The sequence below is a fragment of the Macrotis lagotis genome, chromosome X (assembly GCF_037893015.1).
Source record: "Macrotis lagotis isolate mMagLag1 chromosome X, bilby.v1.9.chrom.fasta, whole genome shotgun sequence".
NCBI classification, from domain to species: domain Eukaryota; kingdom Metazoa; phylum Chordata; class Mammalia; order Peramelemorphia; family Peramelidae; genus Macrotis; species Macrotis lagotis.
Genome location: NC_133666.1, coordinates 672,874,210 through 672,894,651, shown reverse-complemented (window position 1 = coordinate 672,894,651; position 20,442 = coordinate 672,874,210). Strand labels below are relative to the sequence as shown.

Genomic DNA, 20,442 nt, shown 5'->3' with positions numbered 1-20,442 from the left:
TAGGAAGTCTTTTACAATTGACATTTGTTACAATATTGCTGCTCCTGTATATGCTGGTCTTCTGGTTCTACTCACTTCATTTTATATCAGTTCATGAAATTCTTTTTTTTTTTAGCTTTTTTTTTTTTGCAAGGCAATGGGCCTCTCTCAGTGACTTACCCAAGGCCACACAGCTAGGTCATTATTAAGTGTCTGAGGTCACATTTGAGCTCAGGTCCTCCTGACTCCAGGGCCGGTGCTCTATCCACTGCGCCACTTAGCCACCCCAGTTCATGAAATTCTTCTCAGTTTTTTCTTGTTTTTTTGATAATACAATGATATTCCATTCTACTTGTCAGTTTTTAATAACACAATGATATTCCATCACAGTCGTATGCTTGAAGGATATAGGGTCCCATTCTAAGAGGTATTCTGCTTCCACAAATAGTATCAAATAAGAAGTTGACTGAGAGGTAACTACTTAGACTGCCCTGTCCTATAAGATTAATGGTCTGAGGCACCAGTTTTGGGGCTGAAAAGTTCAAACTGGCCAAGAGTAGATAGGACTCACTGGGTCATGATCCAGTCACCATACTCTAAGTCACTGCGCAAACTTAATTAACTTCATACGTATTAACTTCTCTGCCCAAGGAGGAGCTTAAGGCTCATTGTAATAACATGCAATGTATGTGTAGGCATGACCAAGATAAGGGAACATATTTAGGTGGTACTTATAATGGGAGGGTAGAAAAAGTTGTAACCTGGAGGAATCTGGACCAATCCTCGGATGGGAGGAGTAGGGTTGAACTAACTATACAGGTTTCCTCTTGTTTCTGTATAGGTGTGGCTGCTCTGAGGAGTTCTCCACCTGCTTCTCTCCAGAACCACTTTGGTTTAAGTTTTGTTTCTTGGGGGGGGATTGACTGATCCCTATTTCTCACAGTCTTGTTCTGCTTTTCCCAATTCTTTGCCACCACAAAGGAGCTGCTGTATTTTTGCACCTTATAGGTTCTCTTCCTTTTTCTCTCTGATCTTTTTGGGACACAGACCTAGGAGTGGTCTTGCTGGGTCAAAGGGTACGCATAGTACTGGAGGTCATTAAGCAAAAACTGGATGACCATTTGTCAGCAAAGTGTATAGGAGATTCCTGGTCAGGTACAGCTTGGAATTCACAGTTTCAGTGCCATCTCTGAGATTCTATGATTCTGTCAGGACTTAGTCCTTTGATATCATACAGAAAACCCTGGTAAGTCCCTTGATCCCCACATTTTGATAGAAATCTCTTTCTGAGTTAGGTTAAAAGAAATGACTCCATCCTCTGTCCCTCTCCTCTGTCTCTCTCTGAAACATATAGCATAGATGACTGTCTCTCTGTCTCTTATGTCGGGGTCTGTCTCCCCTCTGTCTGTCTCTATTTCCTTCTCTTTGTTTACATCTGATATTATGTCTCTTTCTCTGACTTTTGTTCTGTCTCTGACTCTATCTCTGTCTGTCTATTTGTCTCTCTCTCTTTCTCTCTCTGCCCGGGGTTACAAGTCAATAGATGTTAGAGGCAGGACCTAGACCCATAGATCCAGAATTTCAGGGCTAGCTCTGACCCCACTATGACATGCTGCCATTCAACTAAAACACATTAAAAATTAAATGAAAACAAAAGAATCCCCCTTCTTCTCCCCTCCCCATCAACTCTCCTTGAGGATATGTCTCCCACACTGGACTTAATCCCTTCTTGGACAGCCTTTCTGTAGTCATGGATATTGTATAATTAATTGCCCTACAGAGCTGACTCTCTCTCTCTCTCTCTCTCTCTCTCTCTCTCTCTCTCTCTCTCTCTGTGTGTGTGTGTGTGTGTCTGTCTCTCTCGTTATCTCTCTCTCTGTCTCTCTCTGTCTGTCTCTCTCTCTAGTTGTCTCTGTCTCTGTCTCTGTCTCTGTCTCTGTCTCTGTCTCTGTCTCTCTCTCTCTCTCTCTCTCTCTCTCTCTCTCTCTCTCTCTCTCTCTCTGTGTCTGTCTCTCCAGGGTCTCCATCTTGGGCATCAAGCTTTGCCAAAGAAAAGGTTTCCTCCTGTGCTTCGCTCAGCTGTGGGTAATGCTCTGGGCCCTAGCCAGTTATGGGCATGACAGCAAGTGGGGGGAGCTGGAACCATGCTGTTGCCAGGGCTCAGAACAAGGCTGGGAGAGGCTTGGCAGGCTCCCTCTCTCCCTCTCTCCTGATTCCTTATTTGAAGAACAGAGCACTGGGGTCTGACCTTTAAATGGTCCTGCAGGCTTCTCCTGGCAAGCAGCCCACCCCACCCCACCCTCTCCTCATACCCTTCATGGGGACAGGAATCTGATCTTTGAGAAAACCTGCTGTTTTTCCTTGCAGCCAGTCAGTGACTTTGTCCTTCCTTCTATCTTTCCTCTCTCTCATTCTTTTTCTTTCTTTCCTTTCTCTTTCTTTTTTCTTTTACTCCTTTCTTTCTTTCCCTTCTGCTTTCTCTTTTCTTTTCTCCTTTTCTTTCTTCCTCTTCCTCTTCTTTCTTCTTTCTTCTTTCTTTTCTTTCTTTCCTTCCTTTCTTCTTTCTCTTCCTCTTTCTTTCCTTCCTTTCTCTTTTTCTTTCTTTCCTTCTTTTATCTTCCTTCCTCTTCCTCTTTTTTCTTTCATTTCTCTCTTTCTTCTTTCCTTTTTTTCCTTTCTTTCTCTCCTTTCTTTCCTCCTTTCCTCTATCTCTCCCTTTCTTTCTCTTCCTCTCTCTCTCTTTCCTTCCTTCCTTTTCCTCTTTTCCTTTTTCTCTTTATTTCTTACTCTCTTCCTATCCAAGAGGATTATGTTGCCAGGGAAGAAGCTGCTGTCACTTTGACCTAAATTTACAAAAACATGGGGGTATAATTTAGGATGGATAACCCCATTTGATCCAATCAAACAATTCTGGGAACATCAATTGGGTGCTATGTGCCAGTACTGTGATGGAATTGAAGCTACAAAGACAAAAATGAACCATTCCCTCCCATCAAGGAGATTACATTCTACCAAGAACAAGGTCACCACCTACAAACCAATTATATAACCTTGATCAACCAGCATTTGGGGGTTGGGAAGAGAAAGGTTACAGACCTGTGGTTTCAATTCTCTAAGTAGGGGCATTCCACTGAATTCTCATTTGAGAATTGTCTGTAGCACTGAAAAGGTAAGTGACTTGGCCAGAGTCACACAGGTACAAAATGTTAGAGGAGAGACTTGAAACTAGATCTTCTGAACCCCAAGACATACCCTCTAGAAATTCTTATACCAAGTGGCTTCTTGTGAAACAACCTAAGAGAAAGTCCCTGTGTGGTCCAGGGGAAAGTATGTGGTAGAATCAGAAGCCTGCTGTCCTATTTGTTACAAATCACTTCTCTGAGAGATTAGATTATTTGGTCTCTGAGGTCTCCCCCAACTCTCAGTCTTACATTCCCTTGTCCTCCCTTGTACTGAAAGCCAGCTTTGGAGAAGACTTTGACCACTCAATGATATTGTTGCCTTGGAGTTCACTCAATAACCAGCTCATTTTTCCCCCACCTGTAACAACTACAAATCTTTCTGGAGACCTGTCTGGGTCCTCCTAAGGAGAAGTAATCCACTGGGTCCTAGAACTCAGACTGAGCTGTGCTGAATGTTGAGATCTCATCTAATCTACAAGCTCACATTCATTCTGCCATCCACAAGGCAGTCAAAGCCCACCCAGCCATCATGTTGTCTTCCTGCCACAGGCCCAGGACCAACTTCCTCCTATGCCCCTAATTGTGACATTCGACCTTTTTCCTCTGAAAATAGGCATCTAGTCAACATTCCAGAAAACTAGTCTGTTCCATTCGAACTCTCTGTGATTCACCTGGCCAAAATCTGTTCCCTACTTTGTTAAAAGTAACAAATAGGTGAGTCCTCACTCACCTGTAGACTTTAGAATGCAACCAATGCAACCAAGATTAGCAAGAATGCAGAAAGCTGGGAAACAATATTCACAGCAGTGTTTCTGACAAAGGATTCATTTCTAAAATATATAGAGAACCGAGTCAAATTTTTAAGAAAACAAATGTTCCTCAATAGATATATGGTCAAAGATTATGAATAGACAGCTTTCAGATAAAGAAACCAAACTATTATATAGTTATAGTATATGAAAAAAATGCCCTAATTCATTACTGATTAGAGAAATGCAAATTAAAACAACTCTGAGTTACTACTTCCTACTTATCAGATTGGCTCAAATCACAAAAAAGGAAAATGATCAATGTTGGAGGGGTGTAGGAAAACTGGGACACTAATGTACTATTGGTGGAATTGTGAACGGATCCAACCATTCTGGAGCACAGTTTGGAACTTCACCCAAAGACAAATAAAACCGTACATACCCTTTGATCCAGCAATACTACTACTAGGTATGTATCTCAAAGAGATCATTAAAAAAGGGAAAAGACCCACATGGACAAAAAGTAATTACAGCAGCTCTTTTTTCAGGGTCAGAATTTTGGAAAATGAGGGAGTGCTCACCAACTGGAGAATAGCTGAACAAATTATGATATACGAATGTGATAGAGTCCTATTGTTCTGTAAATCATGAGCAGGTGAACCTCAGAAAAGCCTGGAAAGAATTGCATGAACTGATGCTGAGTGAAGTGAGCAGAACCAGAAGAACACTGTACAACATTCAAAACAACATTATGTGATGATCAGCTAGGATAGACTCAGCTCCTCTCTGCAGTTCAGTGACAAAGGACAATTTTAAAAGACTGTGAATATTTTGATATGCAAATATTATCTTAGTATTATTATGAAAATAATTTCAAGCTGAAATTGTCTGGGAACCCCAGAGGCTAGACAATATAAGAACTGTTGAACCATAGATCTAAGAGAATATAAGCTTCTAGAAAGGAGAATTGGTTTTTCATTTTCCCCCCTACAGATTCCTCACATAATAATCACTAAATAAATACTTTTTGTATTGAGTTGAAATGATTTGAATTGGAGTTACAGTTAATCAGTCAAGGAGCATTGATTCAACACTATGTGCTGGGCACTATTTGAGATACTTTGGAAATTAAGAAATGAAGATAAAAATGAAGATAAAAAATGAAAAATCAGTCCTTGCCTTCAAGCAGTTACATTCTATTAGAGATGGAAAAACAAAGCCGAAAAGAAAAACAATGTGTTGGCTCACAAGGAGTTCACAGGAGGACCTGGATTTGAGAAATAGATTGTGCTCAACAGTTTCCCTCCAGGCTTCAGTTTCTTTCGCTGTAAAATGAAGTTGTTGGATGTTGATCAGTCATGCCTGCCTCTCTGTGACTCTGTTTGGAGATTTCTTGGCAAAGATATTAGAGTGGTTTGCTATTTCCTTCTCCAGCTCATTTTACAGATGAGGAAACTGAGGCAAACAGTGTTAAGTGATTTGCCTAGGGTACCACAATTAGGAAGTATCTGGTTGGAACTGAACTCTGGAAGATGAGCCTTCCTGACTCTATAGAAACACCTATCAGTCCAGGTATTGAACTATGTGACCTCTGAGGTCTTGTCTGGTTGGAGGTAACTTGGTGAAGGGGTGGCACACTGGTTAGAACACTGGCCTTGGAGTCAGGAGAAGGATGGGAGTTCAAATCTGACTCAGACACTTGCTACTTACTAGCTGCAGGACTTTGGACAAGTCATTAACCCTGATTGCCTCACATCCAGGGCATCTCCAGTCATCCTGATTCCTATCTGGCTACTGGACAGTGGTTCTGGACTCCAGTAGTTCTGGAGGAGAAAGTGAGGCTGGTGACTTAGCACAGCACCCCCTCACTCAAATTCAATTCATGTGCTTGTCAGGACAACACCTCCCTGATGTCATGGTCTCCTTTGAGAACCAAGGACAATCATCATCATCATCATCATCATATGAGGACTAGGAGAAGGAACTGGGACTGTTTATCCTGATAGCCAGGTGACTTAGGCACCAGGCCTGGAATCAGGAAGACTCATCTCATGAGTTCAAATCCAGCCTTGGGACCCTGGGTCAATCATTTAACCCTATTTGCCTTAGTTTCCTCATCTGTAAAATGGATTGGAGAAAGGAAATGGCAAAGCACTCCATAACTCTGCCAAGAAGATCCCAAACAAGGTCACGGAAAGTCAGACAAGACTGAAAAGAAACGACAGAACAAAATCTTAGCAAAGAGAAGGCCAACTGTCTTCCAGGGCTAGGAGCTCTCACTATTAGAGGGGATTATGGTTTTGTTTGACCTCAGAGGGCAGAACTGGGAAAAATGGGGGTGGGGGAGAGTTGCAAAGACCCCACAGTCAGAGCTGCTGCACGGTGGAAGGCTATCAATAAGGGTGCCTACCCTGAGAGGTAGCTGGTTCCCGCTTTGTGGCAGATGCTCCAGAGAAGGCTCGAGGACCCTTGCCAGGGATGCTGAATGAGGTGGGACTTAAAGCAGATGCCCTTGACTGTGAGGAAGGAACCAAGGAGAGTTGACATCTATGCGCCATCCGGTGGCCATGCGCGGTACGGCACGTCTGCTCATCCATTCATTCACCAAGGAAGGCAGGAGTGATGACTGCACTTTCCCTACTCTTGAACCCTGGGAAGGGATGAGAATGCCTCAGTTGACAGATCAATGTCCTAGATATTCTCAGGGAGCAGATGAGACCTTGTCTGTCTGCTCTTCCTAAGGCAATGGTGTAGAGGAAAGAGCTTTGGAATTGGGGAAAAAATTAAAAAAAAAAGACCAAAGATTTGAATGTCTCAATTTGCAAAATGAGAGTATTAATCGAGTCCATCAGAAAGTAATAATGGTTGTTCTTTATTCTCAAAGAAGATCGTGTCTCCTGTGACATGGAGGTGATGCTATGGCAAGCGCATGAGTTGGATTTGAGTGAGGGGGTGCTGTGCTAATTCACCAGTCTCTCTTTCTCCTCCGGAGCCATCTGAGGTCCAGTGGTCAGATAGGAATCAGGACACCTGGAGATGGCCCTGGATGGGAGGCAATCAGTTACGTGACTTGCCCAATTTCACCCAGCTAGTAGGTGGCTGAGGCTTGATTTGAACTTCCTTCCTCTTGACTCTATCCACTCCTGACTCTATCCCCTGGGCCACACCTAGTCCATCTGGAAGGTCCTGTCCAATTTGAATTCAGGGGTTCTTATTATTTTGTGTACATTCTGGCCACCCTGGTCAGTCAATGTGTTTCTTAGAAACATGTTTTTAAATTCATAAGATAAAATACATAGGATTACAAAAGAAATATATATGAAACACAATTATCAAAATGTTTTTAATGGGTTAATAGATTCCCAGGTTAAGGATTCCTGCACTGAATTCTACTATTTGTAGAAGATTGACTCTTCCACTTACTGAATGTGTGCATTTTAGCAAGTCAGTCCCCACTGTTTTTCTCTCTCTGGGCCTCAGTTTCCTCCTCTGTAAAATGAGGGGACTGGAGAAAGTTTAACGGTTCTTCTGATGCTAATTGATTATTCATTCAATCTCCTCTACTGTATCTGTCTCCAGATATTGTCACAGATTTGTGCATGAACTTTATTTTTAAATAGGTGACATAGTTAACTTCATTAATTCATCTAATTTTTATTGACACTTTAAACTTTAAATTCATTTCCAAATATAACCTTCCCTCTTCCCCTGACAAGAGAGCCATTTCTTTTCTATCTATCCCAAAGACAGAGTTGATGTCTGAAGCATGCTTTTTTCCCCACTTAATTTTTCCTTGAGGTTTCTCTTTTTTTCTTTTTTTTAGGAGACTGGGTTATGTTTACTTTTATAACATGACTACTGTTTTTATGACCTCACATTTTTTTACTTTTTTTTTTTGCAAGGCAATAGGGTTAAGTGACTTGACCAAGATCACACAGCTAGGCAATTATTTAGTGTCTGAGACTGAATTTGAACTCAGGTCCTCCTGACTCCAGGGCCGGTGCTCTTTCTACTCTGGCACCTAGCTACCCCCATCACTACATATTTTTAACCCATACCAAGTAACTTGCTTTCTCAGTGAGGGAGTGGGGTGGGAGAAAGGGAGAAAATTTGGAACTCAAGATTTTGCAAGTGAATGTTGAAATATGGTTATGCATGTAGCCAGGGGAAAAAAGAAAATTAAATTTAAAAGAGAGAGTCATTTCTTATAACAACTATTTTAAAAGAAAGAGGGGGGGAAATCAATATAGATTATTATAGCACCAACATTTTTAAAAAAAATTTTATTTAATAGGGCAGCTAGGTGATGCAGTGGATAGAGCACCGGCCCTGGAGTCAGGAGGACCTGAGTTCAAATTCAGCCTCAGACACTTAATAATTACCTAGCCGTGTGGCCTTGGGCAAAACACTTAACCCCATTTGCCTTACAAAAACTAAAAAAAAAAAACCCCAAAAAATATTTATTTAAGGTAAGGGGGTTAAGTGACTTGCCCAAGGTCACACAGAGGATTTGAATTCAGGTCCTCCTGACTCCAGGGCAGGTGCTCTATCCACTGTGCCTCCTGGCTGCCCCTGGGTACCAACATTTTTTCTAGTAATTATAGATATTTTATTTTCCTGATCCTGCTGACTTCACTCCATATCAGTTCATTAGAAACCATCCCAATGCTTCTCTGAATTCTTCATGTCTATTGTTTCCTACAACACAGTCCTATTTAACTATTTTTGGGTACCTCAATTTATTTGGTTAAAAAGGAGACTTAATTTATTTACAATTCAGTCGAATACAATAAATATTTAATAAACTATACCCTGTACTAAGTACTGAGGATACAAATAAGAAAAAGGAAGTCACATATCCAACCCCAGAGGAGCTCACAATCTAGGAAATTTATAGTTCTTTCCGCAAAGAAAAAAGTTGACTTTCTTGGAGTATCTGCCTAATAGTGAGATCTCTGTCTCAAAGGGTATATGCACAATTAGTCCCTTCTTAAAGTAAGTCACTCAGATTCTTTTACTTCAGTTTCCATATATGTAAGTTAGAGGAACAGTTTACTAGCACTATGAAAGTTAGGAAGGGGAGAAATTATCCAAGTAAATGGAAAGGGAGGAAGATTTAGAGTCATAGGATTTGGGTTCCAATTCTGGCTCTGCTGCTCACTGACTCTATGAACTTGGGCCAGTGACCTATCTCCCTGGGCCTTAGTAAAAGGAAGAAGTTAGTCTAGAGAGGCCCTAGAGTCCTTTCCAGCAGAGATCTATGAGCCCACGTGTGATGTGTGAATTTATGGCATCACCACATTTATTCAAAAAGAAGCTAGATATCCTAATTCTATGAAAAGCAGCGCCCTTATAAGCTTATCAATTCGGGCAACTTGGATACAAAGACAAGGGGAAAAACCATTCCTGCTCTTGGGGACTTAATATTTTGTTGACGGTTTTGTATAAATGAAAAAGGGGTTCCCTCACGGAGCAGGGACCGTGTGGGCAAGGCTAAGTGCTAGTAGAGATGCCTCTGAGGGCATCTGGATGCAGAGGCACCAAGTTCTGTACCTCTCTGCTACCAAGCTGTTTCCTTTTAAAATTTCTCTCCAGGTTCAAAAGAAACCTAGGAGGCATGGCTATATTCAAAAATGCCCAGCAATGTAGAAGTACATTTTCTCTTTCTCTCTTCCTTCTTCCCCCACTCCCTCATCCATTTATATTTCTGTCTTTCTCTGACTCTCTCTCAATGGCTTATCACAGCACTAGACTAAACTTGGAAAATCTATTCTCACTTGGGGTTAGTTTTTCTCCCTTAAACTTCAACTTGGAGGTTTGATTATTTGATTATTCATGACCCAGAATTAAATAGCATGGAAACATACATGTGTATAACCTGGGCTTCTCTGGGCATACACATGATGATGATGATGATGATTATGATGATGATATTTATCCTTCATTCTCAAGACAACAGGGGGGTGATGCCATGAAAAGCAATTAGATTTGAGTTAAGGGAGGCTGTAATAAGTCACCAGTTTCACTTTTTCTTCCAGAGACATATGGATCCATTGGTCAGATGGGAATCAAGATGGCCCTGAATGGGAGGCAATCAGGATAAAGTAACTCACCCCCAAATCACACAACTAGTAAATGTTAATGTCTGAGGCTGAATTTGTACTTAGGACCTCCTGACTTTAGGGTTGGTGCCCTATCCACTGACCCAGGTAGCCGCCTATTAGGTAGGTGGAGGTAGCTTCCTATGACTTTAAAATTGGGGAGTCTGAGCAGATCACTCCTTTTTGACTTCATCTCCCTTGGCAACAACTTTTTCATTAAGTGTTACTGGCCATGCCCAGCAATGACCATCATGAATTAAACAAATGAGAGGGGAAAGACTCTCCTCATACTTACTCCCTCTCTTACTCCCAGCTATTAGAAATCCATTTGTTTTGGGTCTGTGCTGTTTTATCCTCCTCAGTTTCAGGTGCCAGAGGTGATCCCCCTTGGGACCAGGAATTTGACCCAATGCAACCTTAGCCCCAGGATTGCAGAGTATGGCAGTCACCCCAACATGGAAACCCCAAGAAGCCAGGACAGGTTTTGGACTTGGAACTGAGATTGTGTTTTATAGGAATGGAGCTAAGGTATGAAGCTAATCCCTTTCACCTCCCTAGAGAATGAGGTGGTGCAGGGGGAAGAGGGGATCTATGCCTCCCATGTATTTGGGAGATAAGTTTTTATATTTGTGAATATATCTTTTGAAATGAATCTTTTTATGTAAAAGGTGATATACTGGTGGTTCATGGAACTGAGGTGTCGAGGACATGCCCTTTAATTGAAGAGCACCATTAGTAGGGGGCTAGAGACATTGGCAGACAGTCTAGACACCCCAAACCTCCTTAAGAGATCTCTCCTAAGGAGGAAAATAGTAAAATCTAACATACCTGGCCTTCAGGTGGTAGAAGCCAAGATAATGGTATAGCAAGCTATAATGTGACCTGTAGCCAATGGGGCTACGTTTTCCTTTTCTCCCTATCAGTTAGAGAGAAACACTGGCTGAAGTGGGAGTTTTCTGAGGCAGAGGTTCTATGGCAAAAGGGGAAGTCAAGGGGCTGCGGATTGTATCCTGGTCATCTTTTTTTTTTTTGAAAGATTTTATTTATTTTGAATTTTACAATTTTCTCCTATTCTTGCTTCCCTCCCCCTACCCCCCACAGAAGGCATTCTGTTAGTCTTTACATTGTGTCCATGGTATACATTGATCTCAGTCGAATGTGATGACAGAGAAATCATATCCTTAAGGAAGAAAAATAAAGTATAAGAGATAACAAGATGAGACAATAAGATATATATATTTTTTAAATTAGAGGTAATAGTCTTTGGTCTTTATTCAAACTCCACAATTCTTTCTCTGGATATAGATGGTGTTCTCTATCACAGAGAGCCCCAAAATTGTCCTTGATTGATATGTCCCTGTTGATATGAGCAAGTCCATCAAGGTTGTTCATCACCCCCATGTTGCTGTTAGGGTGTACAGTGTTTTTCTGGTTCTGTTCATCTCACTCAGCATCAGTTGATGCAAATCCTTCCAGGCTTCCCTGAATTCCCATCCCTCCTGGTTTTACCCTGGTCATCTTACCAACCATGAATCTACTATTTTGGCTTGACCTGTCCTCTGCCCCCCACACCCCTGCCCCGGCCCAGCCCAGAGATCCACTCCCATTTTGCTTTCGTCCGGCCAGGTCTCTGCTTCTAGTCCCCTCAGATTGCCTCTGCTGCTCCCTGCCTTAGGAAGCAAGAAGACCCTATGTCTCAAGTTCCTTGCCAAGTATGGCAAGAGAAGTAGAGAACTAGATGTGATCACATATCTTCCTCCTCCTCCTCCTCCTCCTCCTCCTCCTCCTCCTCCTCCTCCTCCTCCTCCATTTCTCTGTATGTTCCATTCTCTACAAGGAAATCTTTCAAGATCAAATATTCCACCCACCCAATCTGGGAAACCTGGGGCATTATACTTATCTGTGACACTCCTCATTCAATCCATCATATACAAATTAGCCAGGCATTATGCTAGAGATACAAGACAAAAGACAATCTTTTCTCTGAAGGAGCTTACAATCCAGCAGATGAGACAATAACAGCAGCTATATACAAAGCAAGGGATAGACAAGATAAGTGAGAAATAATTAGCAGGGAGATGGTGCTGGGGAAGGCTTCCTGTAGAAGAAGGATTTTAGCTGGGACACAAAGGAAGGCAGCAGAGGAGAGAGAGGTTCCAGGCATGGGGGATGGCCAGAGGATGCCTGAAGCAGAAGAGAGATGGAGGGTCTGTTGTGAAACGGTCAACAGCCCAATGTAGGAAGGAGAGTGGGGTGTGAGAAGACTGGGAAGGTAGGAGGGGGCTAGGTCATGAAGGACTCTGAATGCCAAACAGAGGATTTTGTATTTGATGCTGCAGATGATGGGGAGCTAATGGAGTTTATTGAGTAGAAGATTGCCATCATCAGGAAAATTACTCAAAGGATGGACTGGAGTGGGGAGAGACATGAGTCAGGCAGACCCACCTGCAGCTATTGCAGTAGTGCAGGTGTGAGGTGATGAGGGGTCTGCACAGGGAAGGAGAGGCAGCCTCAGAGGAGAGAAGGGGGAGTATTCAAGAGATGCAGCAAATTGACTTTGCAGGGCCTTGGCAATAGCTTGGCTGTGGTGGGGTGAGGGAGAGGAGCTGAGGCTGCCTCCTAGCCTGGGAGCCTGAGGGACTGGGAGGGTCAAGTGGCCTCTGCAGTAATGGGGGGTGGGGAGGAAGAGTTCTGCTTTGGACGGTGAATTCAAGATGCTGACTGGACATTCAGTTTAAGGTCTGAAAGACAGGCAGAGATGTGAGACTGAAGTTCGTAGAGAGGATGGAGCAGGATAGAAAGATAGCTATAGATGGACAGGTAGATATAGATAAGACAGACAAGCAATAGCTAGATAGAGGATGAAGAAATAGATAGATAGTACATAGTAGATAGATAAGGGAATGGATGGATAGATTGAGATAGATGAAGGAATGGATAGATAGAAAGATAGATATGTTGGCAGGTAGATAGATGAAGGAAAGGATGGATGGATGGATAGATGCATAGCTAGATATACAGATAGACAGACAGACAGATAGATAGATAGACAGATAGATAGATAGATGAAGTAATGGATGAATGGAGAGATAGATAGATAAATAGATGAAGGAATAGATGGATAGATATGAAGGTAGGTACATGAAGGAATGGGAGGATAGATAGATAGATAGATAGATAGATAGATAGATAGATAGATGATAGATGAAGGAGAATAGATAGGTAGGTAGGTAGAGATGACATTTATTAAGTGTGCCAGTGACTATGTTAAACACTGAGGATACAAATAAAAATCATAGGACAGTTCCTACCCTCAGGCAGTTTACATTCTCATGAGGGGAGGCAACACATAAAGGGGAACTAGAATTTGGGGAGGTTGGAAGGAGTCCTGTGGGGTATGCTGGCCCTCTAGGAGGTGAGGTTCAGAGAGTCAGGAGTGAAGGAGCATAGGAGGTCCCTCCTCAAAGGGCAGTATGGGGAGAAGAGTCACCATCAGCATCCTCAGGATGGAGAGTTCTTTGAGTTGGGAAGGGAGACCGATCAGAAAGTAGAGAAGCCTGAGAAGTAAGCTGGGCCAAAAGATCATCAGAAAAACCCACGGTTTGTGGCCTTGGGCAAACCACTTAACCCCGTTTGCCTTGCAAAAACCTTAAAAAAAAAAAGAAAAGAAAAACCCACGGGATTGCTAATGGGAACCTGTCCTATGGGTCAGTGGAGAGAAGGGAATGGTCAGCCAGTCAGTAAGCATTTATTAAGCACCTTTTAACTATATACATAGAACTAGGGCTTCAGAGAGTGGTAAAAGACAATTCCCTGCCCTCGGGAAGCTCACAGTCTAAAGAATCATCATAAGAGATGTGGAAGCAGAAGTGACACACCACATGAGATCCTCCCCCTTCTAATTTTGGTCCCCACTGCTTGGAAAAGTGGGACTAGATGGAGATATTCTGATATCTAATGCTCTCCAAACAAACCACAGTTTTGGCTGGGAGTACCCAAACACCACCAGAGCCTTTCATCACACAGCCTAAAACATGCAGAGTGTTAAAGATGATGCAGATAATTCAAGTCATCTGAGCTTTGGGTAGAACAACTCCCAGGAAAAGCTGCAATAGTGGTTTGCAAGTGGAGGCTATGGATTTAAGGAAAGAGAGACTTACAAAGGCTGTATAGTGTATCAGAAGACCTAAATTCAAATTCCAACTTTGACATGGCCAATTCACTTCCCTTGTGAGAGTCTCAATTTTCTTATCTGTAAAATGGGATCAAACTGACCTAACCCTGCAGGTCTGTCATGAGGATAAAATGAAATAATATGTGCAACTTTAAAATCAGCCACTAGACATTGATTAAGCACCTCCTGGATGCCAGAAACTGAGCTGGAGATACCAAAAGAGGCAAAAGACAGTCCCTGCCCTTAAGGAGCTTATAATCTAATGGGATGTCCCATTGTTCATGGTACATTATTTTCATCATGTTCATTATCATTTTCCCAATAATTCATTTCAGATGCCCCAGCATAGGATTGATGAGTAGATCTCTAATACTTTGCACATACCTTGCAAGGTAAGGGATTATGATTCCCATTTTATAGATTACACAGTGAAGGTTTTGAGAGATGAATTGACTTGCCCGTGCTTCTTTAATTAATGGTCTTTCATCCAGGTCTCCTAGATCTGGGGCCATCACTCTTTTACTTTTCAGTGAAGAATTTTGCTTAGTATATAAGGAGATTTTGAGTTGCCAGATGTGGAGGTCCTTCTCCTGGGGTGGGGGGGGGGGAATGGGGGAATGGCTTGAGCTGAGGAATGCTGACCTATGCTGGGGTTGGCACTAATAAAGTCAGCCCAGGGAGGGAGAGGCTCCTTGGTTGCGTTGGCAAGATTTGTGCTAGATGGGTTCTTTGTTGTTGTTCAGTCATGTCTGACTCTTCATGACCCCATTTGGCATTTTCTTGGCAAAGATACTGGGCTGGTTTTGCCATTTTGCTTCTCCAGGTCATTTTATAGATGAGGAAACTGAGGTGAACAAGATGAAGTGACTTGCCCACGGTCACACAGCCAGTAAGTATCTGAGGTTGGATTTGAACTCAGGAAAGATAAGTCTTCATAGTACCAGCACACCATGGTAAGACCTAGCATCAAAACTACAGATAGATTTACAGATATCTAACAAACAGGACCCAGAAAAGGGAAATGACTAAATAAGGTCCCTGATAGTGTGAGCTCTGTGTCCAGAAGACCAGGGAGAGGAACTAGTAATTGGGGGGAATCATGAAAGACATTGAGTAGGACCCTAAATGAGTGCTTTGAAGGGAGCAGAGGTAGAGAGAGCCAAACCTTCCCAACCCTAGACTTAGCTGATTTTTTGAATCCAAAAGAATGTCTTTACATTGATCCCTATTTTAGGGTCACACTGCTAATAAAGCATGAAGCTCTTTTCTTTGAAGATCCATAGATTCTCGTATCGCCTAGGATAGCCCTCTCCAAATAAACAGTACTGAATATTTTTTTAAAAAAATGAATAAATGAATTTAATATATTTTAATTTAATAAGTAAACTTCATTTATAAAATGAAATTAAATTGAACTCCTTGGCCTTTTTCATATGGAATACATGAAATGTTTGTAACTTGGTCAGCAATTTAGCCTCCCCACTGAGATTATAATCTCCCTGAGGGCAGAGACTCCTTTTCTTCATTTCTATCTCACCAGTGTCTGGTTCAGACCATGGGAGGTACCAGGGACCTTTAAATAGATGACCCTTAAGCAGATGAAAGAATGGAAGAGAGTCTGAGATAGGTGTGTGAGCCCAAGATTGTGACAAATAGGTCCAAAGGAATCAACCTGCAAGGACAGAGTGAACCGGCTAGAGATGCACAGGCTTTCCCACCTAAGATGCTGTCCACAAACCCAGTAGCTGGCCACTTGACTCAGAGCCCAGAAGCCACAGCAGTGCGTGGGAACCAAGCAGCAGAAGAAAGAAGAATACAAAGTAAAATGCAGGGTCTTTCGAGGCCAGGCAAGCTCTTAGGACCGATGTGTTAGAGGCAGGATAGAGAGAACTGGAGAAAACACACTCAGAAGAGGGGAAAAGGATGGAAGAAAATTGGGAGGTCCTGATGGTCCAGTAGCCACTCATTACCTTGGAGTCCTGTCCTCTTCTAGGGGATCAAATCTTAGCAAAAAACAGAATATTAGTCCATATTTAGAAGTGCTTTCAAGGTCACCAAATTCCTAAGAAGCAGGTAATATGGTAATATAGGATCACCCCCCACCCCCGTTTCCCAGATGAGGATACAGAGCCTCAGAGAAGAGGGTGAGATGGTCATCCAGGCCACAAGAGTCGAGTCATGATGAATCGAGGTCTTCTGACTCCAAGGCCATATCTTCTTCCCACAGCACTCTGCCATCTTTTTGTTGTTCAATCATTTGAGGTCATATCTAACTCTTTGCAACCCCATTTGGGGTTTTCTTGGCCAAGACACTGGAGTGATTTGCCATTTCCTTCTCCAACTCATTTTATAGATGAGGAAACTGAGGTGGAGTGGAGTGACTTGCTCAGGGTCACACAACTAGTCAGTGTCTGAGACCAGATTTGAATTCAAGAAGATGAGCCTTCCTGACTCTAAGGACTGGTACTCTATCCCGATTCCTATCTGGCCATTGGCTCCAGATGGCCCTGGAGGAGAAAGTGAGGCTGGGGACTTAGCACAGCCCCCCTCTTACTCAAACCCAATTCATGTGCTTGTCATGGCATGGTCTTCTTCATTCTATCCTCATTCTATCCATTGTGCCAACTAGCTACCCCTGCCATCTTTAGGGAGGGCAATAGTAGCTAATCATTGTTCAGTTGTTTAGTCATATCTAACTGTTCATGACCCCATGGACCATACTGCCCATTGGGTTTTCTTGGCAGATAGGCTGGTTTGCCATTTCTTTCTCCAGTAACAGCCAATAGTAGCTAGCTTATAGATCCGGAAAGGGGTTTCTGTATGTTATCTTATTTGAGTCTTTGAGGTAGGTGGTATCCTTTCCATTTTATAGGGTCAGAGATCAAGAGTGGAAATGTGCTCCAGAGGGCATCTAATCCAAACCTTTCATTTTACAACTGAGTTGAAACTGAGAGTTTAAAGGACTGGTCTTCAGCCTGAATGGTAGCCGAATCTTTGAGCTCAGGACTCTGGACTCTAAATCTAGGGCTCTTTCCACCCTTGTGTTTCCTTGTCTATAAAATATAGAGATTGGATTATATTGCCTAGGAAGTCCAAGTTTATCCTCCCATGATCCAGGTTCATTTCCCCTGATCCTTACTACCTTTATGACCTTGGTCAAATCAACGTCCTTGGGCCTCAGTTTCCTCCTCTGTAAAATCAAAGGTTCAGATTCCATTCCCTTCTAACTCTGTGATTCTTGAGAACCTCAAACATCCTTTTTTGGTCTCTATCTTCCCAGTTCCCAGTAGGGGCTTCATGAATATTTGTTGACTGACCTGCTGATTGAGGTTGGTGATAAGCATTTCACTGAATCCTTAACTAGCCTAAAAAATTTTTAAAAAGCGGGGGGGGGGGGGGCAGAGTGGCCTGGAAGAACATCAGAGGAGGAAACCTGAGAACAGGCCCTGGTGCCATCAGGAGCCTCACTTTGTCTGGCCCTGGCCCAGGGGCTGTAGTTTTCCATCCTGGGACGCTTCAGCTCTCAGGTGATCCAGACTGCTTTTTACCATGGCCCTGAGCTGAACCCTAACTCTCCCCCCCTCCCTTGTTCCCTTTTCAGTCTCTCTCTCTCTCTCTCTCCCTACCCCAAACACTTACTGGCTAAACAACTCAGGTTTCCTCTTCAAAACCTCAGGCCTCTGAGCTCTTTTTTTTTTAAAAAAATTGTATTTATTTAAGGGAATTGGGCTAAGAGTGACTTGCCCAAGGTCACACAGTTAGGCAATTAATAAGTATCTAAGGTCAGCTTTGAACTCAGGTCCTCCTGACTCCAGGGCTGGTGCTCTATTCACTGCACCATCTGAGGTCCTTCTTGAAGGGGCTCAGAAGTTCTCAGAGGTAGGAGCAAATGGGTGAGAATCCTACATAGGGGGGGATGGTGTGTACAAAGTCGTTGAGGCAGGATGGACTCTACTGGGTCTGGGGAGGCCAACCGGACTGGCACATAAAAAAGCGAATTCAAATTTCTTGAGTTTTTATAAGCTCAGTGAGTCTCTTGCTTGGACCTTGAACTAGGAGGTTCAGAGTCAGAAGATCCATCTCCATTCCCTTGAGTCCCTTGTCTTCTTGGAAAAGTCCCTTCCCTAAAGTCTCAATTTCTTTATCTGAAAAATGGGCAAATGACCTCTAATTAGGTGAAGGAGGTTAAGTTAGGGGAGAATACAGGAAATCACACTTCTTCATCACTTTTAAGATTCGAGACGGGTTTCCTTCACGGCAGCTGTAAGGTGGATAGCCCCACAGTGATTCCCGCCTCTTTTCCACCCTGATTTTTCAGAAGAAGAAACTGAGGCCCTGAGATGTTAAGGGATTTGCCATGCAAGGGCTGACAGAGGTTGGGAACAAACCATGGTCTCCTAACTTCCAATTCAGTTTTCTGTCTACACTGACCCTAACCCAGGGGGTCTTAACTTTAATGTTATTGTGGTCGACCCCTCTGGCAATCTGGTGGCGTTGGTAAAGCCCTCTCCACAATTAGGTTCTTAAAGGTATAAAATAAAATACAGGGTATCATCAAAGAGAATAAAATACAATTATTATAATATATAAGAAGTCCCCCCCAAAGCTCCCCTCAAAATAGCTTCAATTCTAGGTTAAAAATCCTTGTATCACTTCCTGGCAGCCCCAAAACCTGTGAAATGTGCCGAGTCCTCAACTTCTCCCAGTGGTCCTACAGCAGATGGAACCTCCCTGGTCCTCCTGCCCACTGGAACATTCTCATTATTGGGGGTAGGGGCTCCTGGGGGGCTGAGTCCCCTGGCCTCCTGGGCTCCCTGGAAACCTCCGATGCTCCAGGCAACCTTTAAATCTCCTTGAATTAAAGAATGGCAGAGCTGGAGTCGACCTTGGCCACCTTCTTGGCCAATACCACCATTTTACAGATGAAAGAACTTGAGTGGAGGTCTTTCCGTGGAGTTCAATGTTCTTCTTTTTTTAATTTAAGGCAGCGGGGTTCAGTGGCTTGCCCAAGGCCACACAGCTGGGTCATTATGAAGTGTCTGAGGCTGGATTTGAACTTGGGTCCTCCTGACTCCAGGGCTGGTGCACTATCCACTGCGCCACCCAGCCGCCCCCAAAGTTCTTTTCACTAGACTGCGAAGCCTCCTCCTTATCTGTCATTTAAAATGGGAAAACTAGGCATAGAAGAGGTCTTGTAGATCAGCTTCCAGATGGGGAAACTGAGGTCCAGAAAAGGGAAGAGCCTTGGTAAAGTCACCCGGGAATGTACGTGAACTCAGGTCCCTGGGGCTCCACGTTCAGCCTTCTTTGCCCCGCGCCATACTTGCTCCTGGGTGGGATGAGCGGTGATGGAGAAGTGCATTAACCAGCACATACTGAATGCCTCCTGCATGCCAGAAGTTGGGGATACATGCCCAGTTCCGGTCCTCAGTCTGTCCAGCACAGGGAGAGAGCACCTTCCTGCAGGGAGCCGCGGCCGGGGGAGGCTCCAAGTTCAAATCCTGCTTGGGATGTTGATCAGTGGCCTTAGGGTGTGCAAAGAGCTTGGGGTTTTCTGACCCTCCCAGCGGCCCTCCCCGTGGTCGAGGAGGGGGCTGGGGCTGGCCCCGGGGGGGGGGGGGGGCCCGGAGCTTAGTGCTGGCAGGTGTTCAGCAGGTGCTTAATGCGCCCGGTATGCAGCAGGTGCCTAATGTGCACCCGGTACACAGCGGGGCTTAATGCGTGCCCAGTATACAGCAAGGGCTTAATGCGCGCCCGGTACACAGCAGGTGCCTAATGCGCGCAGGTACAGCGCGGGGCTTATGCCTGGAAGAGAGGCGGCGGAGGGGCCCGACCTTGGCCCAGTCATTGACCTCCGGGGCCTCGGTTCCCCTCCCCCCGTCGCGACAGGCGATAGGCTTAGGCGGGCGCCGCCTGTCGGCGACAGGGTTCCGGGGGCGGGCTTCCGGCCGGCCGGCGGGCGCCCGTTGGCTGGCGGCGCCCGCTCGCCCCGCCCCCCGCGCCGGGCTCGCCCCTATCGCGTCCGTCGAGTCGCGACCGCGGGCGCCGGAGCCGAGCGCGGCGCTGGCCCTTTAACGGCCCCGTCCCGGGGGCCGGCGCCGCGCGTGCGCACTGCGGCTCTGCGCTTGTCATCATGGCGACGCGGGGCCATGTGCAGGACCCTAACGACCGGCGCCTCCGGCCCATCTACGGTGAGTGGCCGCGGCCCGGCGCCCGCCCGAGAGCCGCCGGCCGGGGCCCGGCCTGGCCCGGGGCGC

At 44.3% G+C, this 20,442-nt stretch overlaps 1 protein-coding gene across 1 annotated transcript in view; it reads left to right on the top strand.

Annotated features, from left to right (window-relative positions):
- The first annotated feature begins 20,257 nt into the window (after positions 1-20,257).
- The window catches only part of NAA25 (N-alpha-acetyltransferase 25, NatB auxiliary subunit), a 35,165-nt gene continuing 34,980 nt past the window's right edge, over positions 20,258-20,442 (top strand). The window contains exon 1 of the mRNA XM_074205759.1: positions 20,258-20,376. Within this exon, the coding sequence (XP_074061860.1) occupies positions 20,319-20,376 (58 nt within the window). The 5' untranslated portion in view covers positions 20,258-20,318. The remainder of the gene's footprint in view (positions 20,377-20,442) is intronic.